General features: G+C 48.5%; 1 protein-coding gene across 1 annotated transcript in view; it reads right to left on the bottom strand.

The window, feature by feature from the left end:
* Positions 1–15,033, bottom strand: part of foxp2 (forkhead box P2) — a 103,153-nt gene that overhangs the window by 30,483 nt on the left and 57,637 nt on the right. Inside the window, 3 exon segments of the mRNA XM_056424832.1 lie at positions 1,819–1,908; positions 3,526–3,663; positions 12,915–13,004. Of these exon segments, the coding sequence (XP_056280807.1) occupies positions 1,819–1,908; positions 3,526–3,663; positions 12,915–13,004 (318 nt within the window).

Here is a 15,033-nt window from a genome sequence, read left to right as displayed (position 1 = left end):
GAGGGAGGAAAAAAGAATTAGAGGACAAATTAACAACTGAGGAGTGGGAGAGGAGAGAGGAGACGGAGCGGCGTTTGTGCGCTCTGTGTGTGTGTGTGTGTGTGTGTGTGGAGAGCCTGAACTCACTCGCCTCCGCCGTGACCTTAGCGACACCTCCTGCCTCTACTTCGCTCTCCCTCTCCCTCTGTCTGTGCTCACTGAGTCTGTTTTTGGGCTGTACCGCCGTGTTGTTGCCTTCTTCTCTCTTTGTGTGCCCATGTCTGAGAGCACGCACACACACACACACACACACACACACACACAAAGCTGTGCTGATACACCCGCTCTCGAGCCCATCAGTGTATGTGGCTTGTGATTGTGTATGATACTAAGCCTCTGGTATAATCCCCCGTCCCACAACCCCCTACGACACCCCTGATAGTTAATTGTCTCGCCTTCACTGATGGTCTGTTACAGCTTATGTGGCCAGAGGGAGCTGCAGAATGAGAGGTTTACGGCACCACATGCGTGTGAATGCACAGACACAAGTGCAAACACACACACACACACATATGCACACACATGCCCATCCTCCGACAACCTCCCCCCCCCCCTCCCCCCGCTCCCATTGCGTAAGCCCTGTGCAAAACAAAAACAAAAACAACAAAATGAAGAAGAAAAAAACATCAAACTCGGTGACCGCGGCAGAGGGAGTGGATTTTAGGGGGGGAGAAATAAAAAGCTCTGAATCTGATAACTCAGGTAGTAATTGGCTATAAGTGCACACGATTAGAGTTGATGGAGGTCATATTTGGACCGTGATTCGGATGTTTGTCAGTATTTGCTCTCTTTGTATCTGTATGTTCGTACTTTGGTGGATGTTCAAAAGAATTGAAGGAGGGGGGGGGTGGGGGGGGGGGGTACAACTTGTGATGCGCTCACTGGAAAACCGGCTGCATAATGGCGTGACGGAGGAAGGCAGTTTGTCCACCCCGCCCGTCGGGCCTCAGGAGAAATAAGGGAGCAATTTCTATTCCGTATTTGATGGCGGGGGCCCCTGAAAAACTCGATCCGCAAAGACAAACAGAAACAAAGCCGCCGGGAGGTCAGTTGCAGCTTCCTGTCGGGCGGCATAATGAGGAGACGCGGAGAGACGGGGGAGAAAAGAGAGAAGGCAGAGCGGGTGTCGCGTGATCCCTTTTTTTATTTAGTTCTGATCAATCTGACTGCACAGCGCTGCCTGGATGTGGCCCGGGTACCGCCTCTCAGGGTTCGTCGCCGTGTGACCACACACGTCACCAAGGCCGCCTCGCTCGTCTCTTCCTCTCCGATAGCCGGAGAGAACGAGACGGAGCCGTGTCCGTCGACGCCTGTCGCCGTGATTTATGGGCGCCGCGCGGCGGAACTTTAGCGGCGGTGCGCGTGTTTGTACGTTTTGCCGGAGCAGTTCATTAAGGAGTCGGACCGAGGGCCCTTTGTCCCCCGTCTCCCTCCTTTAAAATCAGCCAGCGAGTGAGCGCGTGTGGCGGCGTAGTGCGTGTGTGTGTGTGTGTGTGTGAACGTCACTTGGAACAGTTCATTAGCGGTGTGTGAGTGCTTGGGGGTTCTTCTACTCACTAATAACAAATTAACCAGTTGATTTTGTTCAAATAAAAGCCAAGAAATCCGTCATCTGGAGTGATGGGGCGAAAGGAAATGTGTGCTCTTGGTTGATAGAGTGGGAACGCATCGACGGACTTCAACACAAACAAGCGTTTAGAATCAAATGTCCCTTTTGTTTTGAACTCTTCGAAGGGTTTTGTCCTCATTTATAATGATCAGTGTAGAAAAACAACTTACCTCTTTCGCCTGCTTGCCAGGGTGCTGCTGCTGGAGGAGCTGCAGGTGAAGCTGCTCCTGTTGTTTCTTATAAAACTCCTGCAGGTGTTGCTGCACACACACACACACACACACACACACACACAAAGACACAGAGAAAGAGCTAAGCGTAAGATAATGGGTAAATCCATATGTGTCATATCTCTAAACGGCCTCAAATGCAGCGAAACCCTAAATTCTGTTGCTTTCCTCACAGGCCATGGAGCAGTGTTGCTATAAGATATATTGGATTTATTTTAAAAAAATTCTAAAAGAGATATATCAGCCTTCATGCCAAGTTGGGGATGTATTACTAATTCTAATTGATTTACTTGCAAAAAAACCCCAACCTTAAAGTAGATCCCTAATAATTAAATAGACATTAACAGTGCTCAGTCTGCACTTCTTCAGCTCCAGCTGGACTTCACATGCTGGTTATGCATTTACTGTTTTGCATTATAAATATCATTTTCTAGTGCTTTTGGCCTTTGTATCCCTGCTGTCTCTCACAGTCCTCTCACTGTGGACTTTTAATAGTCCCACAGTTGTGTAGCGGGCAACAATTCATCATCTTAACTACGCATTTGGCTGCCAGAGTGCACTGGCTTCCTTTGGACTGGCTGAAATGAACAGACCGAACCCTCCCAGGAACAGGTCCGCTACATTGAACTGATTCCTTTAGCACACGCACTCTGACAGCTATTTACACGGCGCTTTCACTTTTATTTCATATAATCCTCACGATGGCTTTTTGGCCTGAAGCAGGAGTTCACGAAACCGGCCGATGGGAGACGCGGTCCGGTTCCCCGCCAACTGCCATATAAATCTCCACATGATTTTACAGACAATAATGGTAAGCCCCTGGAGCTTGTTTTGTAACTCTGGCTGTAGTCACTTAATCAACATAAATCAATAACAAAACTTCACTCTTGTGCTGACCGAGGACAGGTTGTGACCGTGTGATTTAGGATTATGGATGCCTAACTGCTGCGTTACGACGGGACCGCGTAGGAAATATGCAAACTGAAAATGTTAAGTGCCTCGGGTTGCTGTGGAAAAAAAAGAGGCAGCGCAGAGGCACGCTCCACTGTGGTGGAAACCAAGTGGAGAGCTCGGGTGCTCTTAATGAAGAGGGACAATCAGAATGACTGACACTCTTAATTAAACAATTCTCCTTCCCTTAATCAAATCAATGAATGACAAATGCATTTCAACTCCCGACACCAGGCTGTGCCGAGTGTGTGCTTTCTCAAGCTGATTCCAAATATTGCATCATATGTCACCTATCACTCAGCTGCCGGTGTTCAACCCAACTGCGCCCTACTCTCCCGGTCCCTGATGGATGCTTGTCAGGGACTTGAACCAGCGACACGCGAGAGACAGTTAATTAGAGGTGACGCGAACACGTATACGTCAGTCCCGGATTCCTCTCGGTGAGCGTGTCAAGGACACGGGGCCTGCGGTGAGTCTGGCATGGCCGACTGGTGGCCGCGGTACACACATATACGCCTCGTGACGCTTGTTTTACGGGATTAAAGGAAGTAACGTGTAAGTGTAGGTCCAGATTTGTGTTTAGAAGTTGTCCGCCTGGCCCTTCATAAGGACGTATGCGTCGATCCGTGGGTTACACGGCGTGCATCCAGGTGTGCACGTGTGTGAAGGTGCGAGTGTGAGGGCGGCCGGCCGTACCTGCTGCAGCATCACAGCCTGCTGCTGCTGGAGCAGGGCCTGGAGCTGCTGGGGGGAGAGCACCTGCTGCTGGAGGATCTGCTGCATCTGTTGCGGCGTGATCACCTGGGGACTCATCATGGCCACTGACACTGGTACCTGGACGGGAAAGGACGGCATGAGACAGAGAGAGAGAGAGAGAGAGAGAGGACGTCAGGCGGATGTGAGCGGTGACGAGCGGGAGGGACGTGAAGTAAACAATGGAAGTATCGGCGTCAAATGGACGGAGGGATGCACAAGTGAAAAATAGAGCCTTAAAGTTGTCGTCAGGCCGACCGGCGTGCATCTGCTGGGAGTGTAGTAATTGGTGCCGGAGAGGTAGGGAGAGCGGGCGTCCCACGGCCGTGACGCGTGGCAGCCGAGAGGAGATGCTGAAGGACAGATGGGTGCTGTGCATTTGTGTTGCTCGTATTATTTTTGCTCTGCCTCCACCCCGCTGGGAGAAGTAGAGGATTTAAATAGACGTAAGACCTTAATTAGCAGGACCCTTGACCTCCCCCACTGTAGCATGCCTTCCACCAGCGCTGCGGCGGTGAAACAGTGGGAATGCTCGACTATAAAGTTGATTAAAACTACACTGATGAAGCGGACACATCGGCGGCGTGATGAGGCGGGCCGCGGCGTCACCCGTGATGTTAAATTATGTCGGAGGGGAGGGAGATATGTCAAAATAAATGGCGCGGACACTTTCGTTTATGTCGAGGGACGTTCCTCTACTCGGAGCCGTCGGCGGTGACATTTTTGGGGTTTATATTCAGACAAAAAGCAGCCAAAGGCACAATTGTGGCGGGCTCTCTGCCGACATGCCATTTGGAAAAATGTATGTCACTTTTTAGGGAGATATTCATTAAAATAGGAGCCGTCAGACGGCAGCAGAGGAAGTCCAACAAAACAAAACAAAAGATGCATATTCTGTGTTTCTGCCATGAAGAGACAAAGGACGCGTTTCCCTCCCCACTTTGTGTGCACAGAAACTAACAGGGGAGTGCGGGCTAAGACACATCATGGCGTCTCAGCTCCTTGCGGACGCTTCGAAATTCAAGAAAACTTTTCTCTGTCGGGCAGACAAAAAATTTGGCGTGAAATGTTGTCGACTTTCCTGGTGGTGCTTTGGGAAATAAAATCAGCGCGAGTGAGTGACGGCTTTCCACTTCACCGGCCTGATTGGAGTGGCTCGAATCACCTCTCCATTCCCCCTGCGGCCCTTTAATACGCCGTTTAATCAGCTTTTAGCGCAACAACGTACTAATGCTCAGACTTCTGTGCAGCGGGATGCTGCATCCGGTCAACAGAGAGTCTTGGAACGCGAGCTCCGGGAACACAATTAAAACATCAACACGTCGTCGCAGCTTCGCCGACGTTAATTGCGACGGTGTTCGGCGTGGAGCCGCCGTGACAGTCGCGAGCCGATATGGCGTGTCAGGGGGCCAATAAGACATCCCTGTCCTCATCGCCAGCTAATCAAGCCGCCTTGATTACTTTCCATGCGTGTCTCTCCTCCCTCCCTCCTCTCTGTCAGGCCTTGACACGTCCTTGTTTAGCTCGCCACTCCCCCCCCCCCCCCCACCGCCAGTTTTTTTCCCCCCCTCTTTGATTAGCCGAGACATTTGCATGGTCACTACACATTTTTCATTTTAGAAGTCATTATGCATTAGTGGCTCCTGATCGCCCGCCTTGACTAATCCTGATGAACTGAAAATCACAGCTGAAGGTCAACTTCCAGCCGGCCCCGCTGCACATTCATATTCATATTCAAACAAATCCTGCCTCCATTGTTCATTAGGGTCTTAGAGAGAAGGGACTCCATCTAAGGTGGGAGAGGTGGTGGTGGTGGAGGGGGAGGCGGAGGCGGAGACGAAGGAGGAGGAGGAGGAGGAGGATGTTGTGGAACATCTCTTTTTTATTCTCTGGACTCCTCGATGCAACGAGTGGAGAAAATGCATTCACAATAAGCGAAGTGCTGAACAAAAGCCGTCAGAAAGTTGCAAATTAAACAGTCCGTGTGTAATTATGCAAATGCTGTGCTTACACCTTCAATGTTATTAACCCTTAAAGGTACATTTTCAAGGTAAGTAATTACCCCCGCAGTCACTCCTGGTTTTGTGTTGGATGCCGTGGCAATGGGACGAGTGCAGCTGAGAAACAACATGAGTGATGCACTCATTAGGACTATTAATTGGATGCGAGCACAAAGATGCTTTGGTTCACAATGGAGGCGCCGGCTCAGACATGAAGGATTTAACACCAACGTATGCACGCGCATATATAAAGTGGAATTAAATCTCAATTCTACTTTCACGCGCTTTCGTCATTGTGCGAGTTGAGAAATGTCCACATTCAGAGTCGGATACCTGTTAATGAATAATGTAGGATTTCAGCACCAAGATAACATCGTGCAAAAAGAAGAAGAAAAACAACAGGAAACAACCTGGTTATGAAATTGGGAAGTTCCCCTTTTTTTTCTCCACTTTCAGGAGCTTTCCAGAGACATCACGGGTGATAATCATCTTCATTTCACCAGCGCTCCAAACAAAAAGAGGGGGAAGGACAAGGGAGAAAAGGCAGGAGGGAGAAAGAGAGGGGGAGAAAAGGCAGGATGGAGAAAGAGAAGGGGAGAAAAGGCAGGAGGAAGAAAGAGAAGGGGAGAAAAGCCACTGGCCCACGTCCATTGTGAAGTGCAGCACAATGCTAATTCCAGCGTTTAACTGCATACTTTTCTGCTTGACGTATCGGAGGCTCCAAGATGAAAGCAGATAAGTAATTGCTCTCCTGGTTCTTATTCTTCACTGACAACCCATAAATTTAATTTTACACACACGTTCATTTACATTTTCGAGTATATGACATGATAATTGCAGGAATATAACACCTCCATTTTGCAGGATGCTTGCACGAGGGCTTGATTGACGTGAGCGCCGAATTGAAAGGAACAGGCGGCTGAATTGCCTCTTCCCAGAAATGATTTTGCCGCGGAGGGATAAAAATTAATGAGCATTTACCAGACGATGGCAGTGGCGTAAACATCCGCGCGCCGTGAGGAGACTCCCTTAGAGGAGAGCGGCCATGATACCCAGTTGGGCTGCGCCTCCGTTGCACTGGAATCCAAAAGGGTATTTTTCCAAGTCTAGCACAAAACAGGATATAGTGATGGGATTCATTAAATCATTGGAAATTATAGCTGCAGCTGATGTGGCCACTTAATAACAGAGCAGGTGCTTCTCGTGTTGTTAATGGAGAACAATTGGACAGAAAGGGGTCGTCTGCAAATGACAATTGCCAATTAGTCGTTCAAATGTAAAAAACACATTGTGTATATGCTGTGTTAACCATTCTGAACCTCATTTGTTTATGTGGCCTCGCCTTAAAGAGAAACCATGAGCGCTATTGACGTAAACTTCGAAGCCATGTGGTTTGCCCTCAAAGTCGGGGAGCAAAACAAAGGACCTTTAAATTGGCTCCTGATGTGAAAACACTGGTGGGGCCTCGCCAGAACAAGCACATCATTACACCACTCTTGTCACACCCACAGGCTGTAACCAGCCCAATGCCTCGCTAAAGGTCAAGCTCTTCCACGGAGAGCTCGGGTATCTCTTCCAGGCAAAAGCTGGCACCCAGGTCTCTCGTTACGTTTCGATCTAGCTGGGCATTCAGCCGCTGAATAGAAGAAGAAAAAACACCACAACTCGCCACAGCGCTCCGCAACTCTTACGATCTGGACTCGTGGACACATAGAAATCACACCCGCTCCACTGTGTGTGGCACTTTATCTTCACAGCAATGCGTCTTTATGAGCCAAATTACCTAAAGCGAGGAGATAAGTGGTGTTCCAGAGTTCAAACTTAAACAATTAAAGCCCAGCGGAGAGGAATTCCTCTTATTTGATTTCCTTCTGTACAATTCACTTAGCAGTAATAAGCAGAGGGGGAGGGGAGAGGGGGGGGGCGGGGACTGGTGATTAGAATGTCCGCCATCAACATCGGCGGGGGCAACGGCGAGGGTTGCTCCCGCACAGCGCTGGACACGGGACCGAGCGGCTCCACAGACGCCGCTCGAGATAACGCCGACGAGCCGCGGAAGGGTCCCAGTCGGTAATTACCGTGGCTCCTTGGCAGCGAGACTCACAGCTAATTAAACCACCGGCTCCCTTCCTCACACACACACACACTGGAGGAGCGAGGAAGAAACCAAGAGAAAAGGGGAGTACCCCCTCCACCACCCGCCTCCCCCGCCCCTATTTCATCTCAATCTTCTGAGCATCCCAGGGGGCCCAAACTCAGACCCCCCCCCCTCATAGCTTGTGGACTTCTGACCCCTCGACTCCCTCTCGGCTGACACTGCTCATTTAAGAGCCAATTACTACCACGATACGTTCCGACGCGATTATCGATAGCTCCAGGACTCTCTCCCTTTTTTCGAGGACCGCCGCACGCCAGAGGGCAGCTCGCCCGGCGGGCGCCTCGCTGTGAACTTCGAGTGTGCGGTCTCAGCGCGGAGCACACGCTCGTGTTTGCCGCGTCGAAAAAAAATCACATCGGCGCCGCCACGCGCTCAAACGCACGCCGCGTCCTCAGCTCAGAGAGATCGATACTCGAGATTGTCGGGACTGAAACTAAGTAGATTACGGAATGTTTTCCCAAATCAATTTCCATAGCGGTTTGGCAGCAGTGCATGGGGAAGTGCAATTTATCATAACACAAAGATCCATCACGCAAAAGCCCGGAATAAAAAAAGCCTGAGGAGATTGGGACGGGCTTAGCGCAATTTCCATATTGATTTATCTCGACATGCAGATAGTCATTGATTAAGCCCCCCCGAATGTAGTGAACAACGTCGTAGCTGTGTGACATCGCTTGTGCGCATTGTTTGTGTCATTATCAGGACAAATTGTTCCACCTTTTATCATTAAACAGGCACAATTCACTCCCGACTGATTCCTCCCTGCAGGATGCACATCTTTCAAGGGGAAATGGGAGCGACAGATAGAAGGGAGGGGGGGGAGAATTATAAAAGAGAGTGCAGAGAGTAGAGGAGTGCGCTGAAATAGAAAGAAAGTGAGAGACAGAGAGAGAGAGGAGGGGGGAGGAAGACACTTCCATCTGATGTTGCAGGTAATATGGCCTCCACTGGATCAGCCTCTTCATCAGTGACACACAGTAAATTACAAGTGCTTCAAGCAGCTCAGTGAATTATAGTTCATCACTTGGAAAGGCTCCCCCCCCTCACCACCGGGGCCCCGGCGTATCAGATCTGCCGGTTAGGATCCAATTAACACCCTGGCCGGAATCATCTGATTGCATGTGTAAGGGCTGGTATAACTCGTTTATTGCACCCATGTATCTTCTGTCACAAGGTAAATTTGTTGCTGCTACATCAAAGGTCTGAGCGACTTTTTTTTCTCTATCCTTCCCTCCCTCTCACTTGATCCCCCCCCCCCCCTCCCCCAAACTCAGCTACCTCGCCTTGGGGTTGCATTTCAACTTATTTTGCATCACAATGATGAACCTGCTCTGTCCTCGCAATTTAGCAATCTTGTCCTGTAGCTGTTGTAAATGCAGGAGGAAGAAGAAGAAGAAGAAGAAGAAGAAGAAGAAGAAGAAAAAGGTGGGGAGGGAGATGGGGAGTGAGAGAGAGAAAAAAATATATATAATCTTGTTTTCTGGTTACAAAAGCAGTAACCGACGGTGTTTGACTTAAAATGTGCTGACGCCTTCTTCTCTCTCTTTCTCTCAGTCAACAGAAGTTTTCCTCATGAATAACATATTATTTTTCCCCTCTCTTTTTTTGTTTTTTACCTTCTGCAGTGATAATTTCTCTCTTTATTTTTCCCCCCAGATCCAACCAGAGGGGATGCAGCAGCAGAAAAATATATATTCATAAATGTAAATGTGAACTACGATCCTTTAGCCACGCACGCTGGAGTCAGCTAACCTACGCTCGAGCCTCCCCCTCCCCTCCCCTCGCTGCATTTGCGTGTGTTCCGGATGAAAGCCAATAAGCAGATGAGTTTTGCCATCGAGGTGATATTCGCTCAGTGGTAAGAACGCGGGGACCTGACCTTTAAAAAGTGTGACACTTCCTTCGGATGGCCCAGTGCCCACGGCCAATCGGACTGGCCCGGGCAGGAAGCCGCCCAATCACAGAAAGCATCTCTCCCCAACCCTACACAAACTGTCAGAAACCTTAAGCGTAACACATTTAAACATTCATAGTGAGAGCAGATGGGGCTGAGGTTATTAGTCTTGTAAAAAAAGGAATTTGCAGCTTGATCGTGTGAAGTCGCAGGTTTTGAATTGGATGTTAACTACGGGGGAGGCGGGGTCATGGGGTTCCTTCACACTGTCAGGGAGGTTAGGAAGGTGGTGGGAGGTGGGAGGAGGGGTCCATTCGAGCTGTTTTATATGTGCCCCCCTGACATATAGAGGTGGTGGGTGTGCCACACCGGGAGCCTCATGGTGACATGCTAAGAGCAGATGTGGTGAGATAGTCAGTTTATTTCGTTGGATATTCTTATTAATCTGGAGCAATTTCCTCCGAACGCGGTCGCTAAGCCGCTTCGAGTCCCGTCCCGAGCCGCGAGGAAACAAAAGTGTTGCACAGAAGTCACATCCGGCAATGGAGGAACTCGGAGTTGCATTGAGCCCGCGTGTTCGAGTGCGTCGATGCATCGTGCGCGTGTGCGCCAGCGAAACACAACTGTCAGATTGGTAGGCCGCTGTAATCCTCCCGCCTCTCCTCGTCCACATTTCTTTATTTGTATTCCAAATGTCAGCGTATAAATGCCTTTCAGAGGGGGGGTATTGCCACGGAGAGGAGCAGAGACGAGAGGGTGTTGTGTGCCTTGGGAGAGCCGTGTAAGCAGCATGGCGGAGGCATGGGGATTTACAGGGAGAAATAGGTGTTTATTGAGTGCTCCCGTGGGCTTACTGTGTAATAATAGACCTGTCACATTACGCAAATGTGGAGAAGCAGCCTGTGTGCGTGTTTGTATGTGTGTTTGTGGCACTGTTTTTTACATCTGCGTGTGTGTGTGTGTGTGTGTGTGAGAGAGAGTGTGCCAGAGCTGCCTGCCTCCGCATCATCAACTCCTGAGAAGCAGCGATGAGCGAGCAGATAGAATTAGTCAGGCGAGAGCCTTTAGCCGCTAATACGCGTAATTAAAACTGCAAGCCGAGGCATTTAGATGCTTGTGTACTAAATAATTTACATGCCATGATCTATGGATCATTTCCCGCTCTTAAATCCCAAAGATGGGAGAACAAGAGGGAAAAAAGACTGGCAGAGGATTTATTAGTATCTCTACCAAAAGCAGGATGTCATGGTAATATTAATCCCCTTTCCCCACTTTCTACTTTGCTAATCATACACGGGGATCAATGCGTCCGACTCCTCTGGTGGAAAACACGCGGCTTGATTGCTATTCACTCTTATCAAGTCGTGACTCTAACACAGTATTGCACTTCAGCAGCCATTGTGGCTTCATAATCCAGGTAAATAATGCAGCTTTATTGTGTACGTTCCCTCAAGACAACTGGTTATTGACACGAGGGAAGAAATAGAACAATGAGAATAGCAAAAACAAGGATTTTTTTTAATCAAGTCTGACTTTCTTCCGCATCACACTGATATTTTCACAATGGAGTATTAAGGCTAAAATGTCATTTGAAATGAGTGGATTCAAGGGCACACAGACGCATATTCCCACTGTAAAGCTGATCTGGGGCCAGAATGCACTGCGCTCCGTTTGCTAGTGTGTCTCACTGGAGGGAGGCGGCAGTGCCTCTCCTTTCGGCGCTCTGCATGGAGACTTTTTGGGACACAGAGGTGAGGATGTTAATAACGGCTGGATCAACAGATGGATTAGTTGGGGGGGCTGAGGACAGGACGATCGGCAAAGTCCCTCTGATTCATATTGATTCATATCGCCAACGTGAGGCAAGAATGGAGTAAGCAAATGTAAATATTCAATATTTACCATCTGCTGGTGTTATTAGAGGCAGGGGCTTGGACATGGGTTGACGGTTATCATGCACTCAACCAATATTGTTCCTCCCGCCATGTATATATTGTATTTGGTGACTATGCAGGCGTTTGTAGATCAGGATCCCATTTGTTTGAATCAATTAACTCTGGCATACAGAAGCTCAAATAGAAGAAGTGCAATGGACCCCGGCAATAAGCTACAGAGAGCTTTTCTTCAATTAGGAATTATTTTTTTCTCCGCCTCACAGCTAAATAGATAGGAAATATACAAACAAATACATAAACACCCTTTGTAAAAAAAAAAGAAGAAAAAGAAACACGTTTCCAATTCTGATGCCATTATGTGTGAATATACCAGTAATATGAACACTCGTGATGGGGTTGAGTTGAATTATTTAAATGCGAAGGCATAACCGAGTCTTTGCCAACCTTATCTCTTCGCCACGACGTAATTAGGTACACAGGGGTGTGACTCCAATTGAAGGTGTCGCCATTGTTAGGGAATATCAACGGGTGAGGTTAACGCCAATTTCCCTGACATTAATGAAATGCACAGAGCCCCTAATGAGTTAAACCATTGCTCCTTGATAGTACTTATTAGCCGAGCGGAGGGCACAAACTCACACACTTCAATTTGAAACGGCTAAAAATAAACTAAATGCGTAAAAAAAAGAAGAAAAACACTAATAATAAAAACATAGGCGCAGATGTCAAAAAGGGGCCTGACATCATTTGAGGCGGTGGAAAGCAACTAACTGTCTTGTTGAGCAGAATGAAAAAAGAGTCTTAACACCAGGTGGAAAGAGGATGTGTTGATGTGTATATTGTGGTGTAGGTGTGCAACCTGTGTGTGTGTGTGTGGGTGTGAGTGAGTGAGATCGTGTGCACACGTGTACACGTGTGACCTTTTCCGAATCACCGACAACAGAAATAGACAGCTCTATGAATCAATAAGGCAAATTAGTTGTGAAGAGTGCCGCTGACAGGCCGTTAAAATTATCTGCCTGTGTAACCCGCTAGTCAGGCTGACATGTCTTTTAAATAATAACTAACCACTGGATCGTGTGCGGAGGATCTGTTGTAGAGACGCATACAGATCAAACCAGGTGTCATCCCACCACTCGAGCTTTGGATACGTATTCATTATTGTCCGGTTGTGTGGACGCATCGCTGTATACTTGAAACTCTGCCCTCTGAGATCCGCCTGTGTGTTGTGTTTTATCTTCCCGGGGACCGGCTAGTCCAGCTTTAGGATTCAAATGGGCAGGTCCGAGGATTGCGTCGGCAAATCAAACACACTTGTGGAACAGAGGAAATCTTCTTTTTTTGGGAGGAGCATGTATTATGGATTAGACGGGGAACTGCTTTACCTGCAGTGGACGATGCTTGTCCCGGCTCTTTGGAGATTTCAGGCCAATGCCTGGTTGGTGCAAGAGTAATTGCCTCGCTGCATGTAGGGCCTGGGAAGAAAAGAACACAAGACAAAAGACGGTGTGAGAAAGAAAAAGAAAAAGGGTAGAAAGAACGACGGGGAGGAGGGAATGAAAAGACTAAATAAACTATTAGATTTCCTGGGTCCGACGGTGGAGATAATTCACATTTCCAGAGACAAAACAGTCGTCTCTGAGTGAGAGCCCTGCCAAATATCGCCCGCTATTTCCCGCGACACGTTCCGACGTGGTTAACACGACGCCGGAGATGCGTTTTAGAAACAATTCACAGAGCTGTGATCAAGGGTGTGTGTGTGTGTGGGGGGGGTGAACAAAAAAAAGAAGAAGAAGAAAAAGACAGAGCGTCAGTAGAATTGACCTGTCTAGTGTGTGCTCGACTGAAATACCCACTTCTCTCGGCAAATTACCACCGCATTTGCATATTCATAATATCAATTTGAAGTAGAGGCAGCGCCATGTGAAGTGTCCCTGGGAGCTGTAATTAAAGATGACAAAATCAACATCAGATTTAGAGTGAATTAACCAGCAGCCTAGGTCTCACACTATGCATTAAGGACGCTCACGAGCAAGGGATGGGTGGTAGATGGATGAAAACACGGGGCGGGTAGGTAGAGGAAATAAAAGAGACACCTTTCGCTGTCTGATGGAATTAGCTCACAGCTGTTCACACATGGGAGAGAGAGAGAGAGAGAGAGAAGAAGAAAAAATAAAATTTCTAAAATTCACATTTGTAAATTGTAAAATTTGTCATCAACACCGTTTGAAGTGTTTGCCAGACACGGAGATGATACGGATCAGAGAGGCTGGGATGTGGCGTAATTTATTTGATGGGATTTAAGATCCTTCCCCCCACTGCCTGCTTGTGTGTGTGTGTGCTGAATGCGCGCGAGGAGCGAGCTCCGGCTTCACAGGTACGGCGGCAGCTGGGCTAGCAGCTTCACAACGATTCTTCAAGAGCAGATGGATGAAAGAGTCTGGCAGAAAAGAACATTGTGCACAGCTGCTGCTACTACTGCTGCTGCTCCACACCGCCGTACGCCTCGTATTCTTCAGGCCCGCGAGCATCAAGTGGGAGAGGAGAAACACATATGCACACAACACAACAACTTCACAGGTGTTTCCTTTTTTTCTTTAGGAAAAAAGAAGGGGACGAGTGTGAGGGAAAGCAACAAAAAAATAAATAATAAAAAATAAAAACTCGGATGGAGAGTGACACTTCCTCGGGAATCAGGAGTGCTCATTCTATTTTCCGGTGCTTGCCAGTATCCATGACAACAGCTGCCTTGACAGGGCGTGCATATGGCGCAGCTCTGCCAGCTGGTGGGAACAATGTTTGAACTAGTACATTGAGATCCTGAGCAAACAAGACGAGAAGATGGGCGGGTGGAAGGGGAGGGGGAGACGGGGAGAGAGAGAGAGAGAGAGAGAGAGAAAAATAAGGAGGAAGAGAAAAAAAAGTTGCCATGTCTTAACCCCTCAGGGAACGTAGCCACCTCCTGATCAATTATGAAAAGACAGAGCAGGGGAGGGGGGATGCTTGACGAGGAGGTGGTGGTGCAGGGGGAGGGGGGGGGCTGTCAGTCTGTCTGGGTGCTCAGGAGGAGCCAGGCTTTCTGAACTAAAGTAAACAAACACATTACACTGGCACTGGGTCCTAACTGCATTGATCTGTCTCCTTGGTAAGAGGAGCCTAGTCGCCACCGGTTCGTGTGTGTGTGTGTGTGCGTTTGTGCGTGTGTGTGTGAGTAATGTGACATCTGTAAGCTGAGCCATCGCTTTTCTTCAGAACACACACACACACACACACACACACCTGCAGCAGACGGGCACACGCAGCCGCATGACGCTCGGTTGCGTGTGTACTTTCTCAAAATGGACGGGGAGATCAAACGACGCTCGACCGCGGCTTCCTTTCACTGACGGAAAGAAGACAAAACAAATTCCTTGAAAGCCGCCAATCGCTTCGCTAATTAAAATGCGGGGCCTAATTATTCTCGCCGCGATTGGCGAATCAAAGTCATGATGAGGTTTATCGAGC

Source organism: Pseudoliparis swirei, chromosome 10 (assembly GCF_029220125.1).
Source record: "Pseudoliparis swirei isolate HS2019 ecotype Mariana Trench chromosome 10, NWPU_hadal_v1, whole genome shotgun sequence".
NCBI lineage: Eukaryota > Metazoa > Chordata > Actinopteri > Perciformes > Liparidae > Pseudoliparis > Pseudoliparis swirei.
Note: the sequence above shows the minus strand (reverse complement) of the source record. Positions and strands in the feature narration are given on the sequence as shown.